At 60.3% G+C, this 2,281-nt stretch overlaps 1 protein-coding gene across 1 annotated transcript in view; it reads right to left on the bottom strand.

Annotated features, from left to right (window-relative positions):
• Window positions 1-797: 797 nt before the first annotated feature.
• GSC (goosecoid homeobox) overlaps window positions 798-2,281 on the bottom strand; it is a 77,608-nt gene continuing 76,124 nt past the window's right edge. The window contains exons 3-5 of the mRNA XM_011951593.1: window positions 2,024-2,235; window positions 1,554-1,908; window positions 798-1,245 (exon numbers count right to left, since the gene is read on the bottom strand). Coding sequence (XP_011806983.1) covers window positions 1,081-1,245; window positions 1,554-1,908; window positions 2,024-2,235 — 732 coding nt within the window. The 3' untranslated portion in view covers window positions 798-1,080. The remainder of the gene's footprint in view (window positions 1,246-1,553; window positions 1,909-2,023; window positions 2,236-2,281) is intronic.

Raw genomic sequence — 2,281 nt, 5'->3', positions numbered from 1 at the left:
GTTCCCGGGAGCTCCCTTCTCCGCCCAGTTGGTGCAGAGGGAAGACAGTCTGGGGAAGAAGCAGGAGGTGTCGGTACCGCCACCTGGAAGTGACCCCACCAGCGGTGCGCTCTTAGACAAGGCTGGCCTTGAGTGTATCACGTGCGGCCCTGGTCACTCCAGATGCCCAGAGAGAAGCGCAGCGCAGCAGGAGCAGCGCCTGGTCCCGGCCAGCTCTAGGGCGCACAGCTCAGAAATGTCAGAGCAGAAACGCTTGCCCTGGGGGAAGGGGCAACTCGCATGTGGAGCTGGGCAGCTGGAGCATCTGTGGAAGATCCAGAAAAGCGCTGGGGGAGCTGGTATGCCCGCTGCCTAATTCCCCCGCGGACCCGCCGCCTTAGGTTTCTCAGGAGCAGGGCTGAGCAGCTTGGAGCGGTGGGCTCTGTGGGAGTTCCAGGACTCCCCTAGCTCTCACCTCTCCATCATCAGCGAGGGAAGGAGTGCTCCTTCTGCCCGCAGAAGAGGGAAGTCAGGGACCCAGGCTGCCGCTCTCAACTGCAATGTACCTCCTCCCCACTCTGGCCCGGCAATGCTACTCTCCAACCCTTCCTAGACATAAGGTTTCATTTTAAACCAAGACACCCATGCTGTGACTGTTACCCAGAGTTTCATTTCTTGTTTGTTTGTTTGTTTGTTTGTTTTGGTAGATCAGAGCTGCTCAATTTTTTCCTCCGGAGGTTACGGACTACATAGATTTCTTTTCTTAGCTCCAGATTGATGGTGGTGGGTGGGGGGGGGTGTATGAAATACAGAATGTGGCCCGTCTACATCGCCATCACTTTATTGTACTGTCACCCTTAATTTAACTATAAATACTACGGTGGGGGCTAGTCGCGGGCGGCGTCGGGCTGCTGGGCTGTGGGTCCCGGCGCGCCCTGACCCCAGGCGCCGACCCTCCCAGCTCTGTACACTATTTACAGCTCTTCGTTCCTCTTTCTCAACCCCCTCCCGCAAGGCAGCGCGTGTGCAAGAAAGTAGCATCGTCTGTCTGTGCAAGTCCTTCGAGTTAGGTAAGTAATACGAGCAAGTGTCCCGCGGCCGTCAGCTGTCCGAGTCCAAATCGCTTTTACCTTCCTCTTCCCTCTTCTCCGGTGATGCCTTCGACGACGACGACGACGTCTTGTTCCACTTCTCCGCGTTCTCCGACTCCTCCGATGAGGACCGCTTCTGCCGCCTCCATTTGGCGCGGCGGTTCTTAAACCAGACCTGTTGCGCAACGGAGGACAAAACATTTCAGATCAAAGGCGCGCTTCCCCCAGTCCCGGGGCACCCGGGTAGCTCGGTGTGGCGGCGGGACACCCCGCGCAGGCCAACAAAAGGAGGGGAGCCGCTCGCTCCCGCTTCCGCGTTTTCATTCAACTTCCTGGGCCTAAAGCGCCCTCCAGCAGCCTGCGGGCCGCCATCGGGATGTTTTTAAAGTGCGGGGAGAGCCAAGCAGGGCTGGGCAAACCCGGCTGGGGCCCCACCTCGCGGGGAAGGACCGCTAGGCGCCCGCGGCAGGCCCCGGCGCCTACCTCCACTTTCTCCTCGCGGAGGTGCACTTTCCGGGCCAGCTGCTCGCGCGTGCCCACGTCCGGGTACTTGGTCTCCTGGAAGAGGTTCTCGAGCGCTTCGAGCTGCTCGTCAGTGAAGATGGTGCGGTGCCGCCGCTTTCGCCGGCAGTGCAGCTGGTTGAGAAGCTGCAGCTCGGTGCGCGACAGCGTGCCCACGTTCATGTAGGGCAGCATCTGGTGCGGTACAGGGGACACCAGCACCGAGCCGGGGCCCTCGTAGCCTGCGACAGAGTGGGGCGCACGGTCAGCCGCCCACCCTCGCCACCGCACGCATGCACGCCCGCCAGCCCCCGACCCTCTTCTACTTAGAAGTCGTCTGCAAGGGGGTGCTGAGAACTGGGGGTGCACGGGAATCAGGGGTGCAGGGAAAAGGAGCGTATTAGAGCGTCCATCCGCACAACCCCCAAAGTCAGTTAGAGAATTAGAAAAACCCCAGTCTCCCCAGGCAGGCACTGAATTCCAGTTTTCGCGAACTCTCGCCAAAAGTTTGCAGCAAGAAGTTTGCAAACTCCTGCGCCCGATCGGCAAAAGCGGAGGGGGGACTTGCAGGAGGAGCAAAGTTTGAAGAAGGTGAATTAACCAACTGGCCCCATGGGCTAAGGACCGCGGTGGGCAGCAAAGGCCGGAGCGAGCGCGACCCTACCTGGGGGCGTTCGGCAAAAGCGGAGGGGGGACTTGCAGGAGGAGCA

Source organism: Colobus angolensis, unplaced genomic scaffold (genome assembly GCF_000951035.1).
Source record: "Colobus angolensis palliatus isolate OR3802 unplaced genomic scaffold, Cang.pa_1.0 Scaffold32, whole genome shotgun sequence".
NCBI classification, from domain to species: Eukaryota; Metazoa; Chordata; class Mammalia; order Primates; family Cercopithecidae; genus Colobus; species Colobus angolensis.
This window is presented reverse-complemented; position numbering and strand designations above follow the sequence as displayed.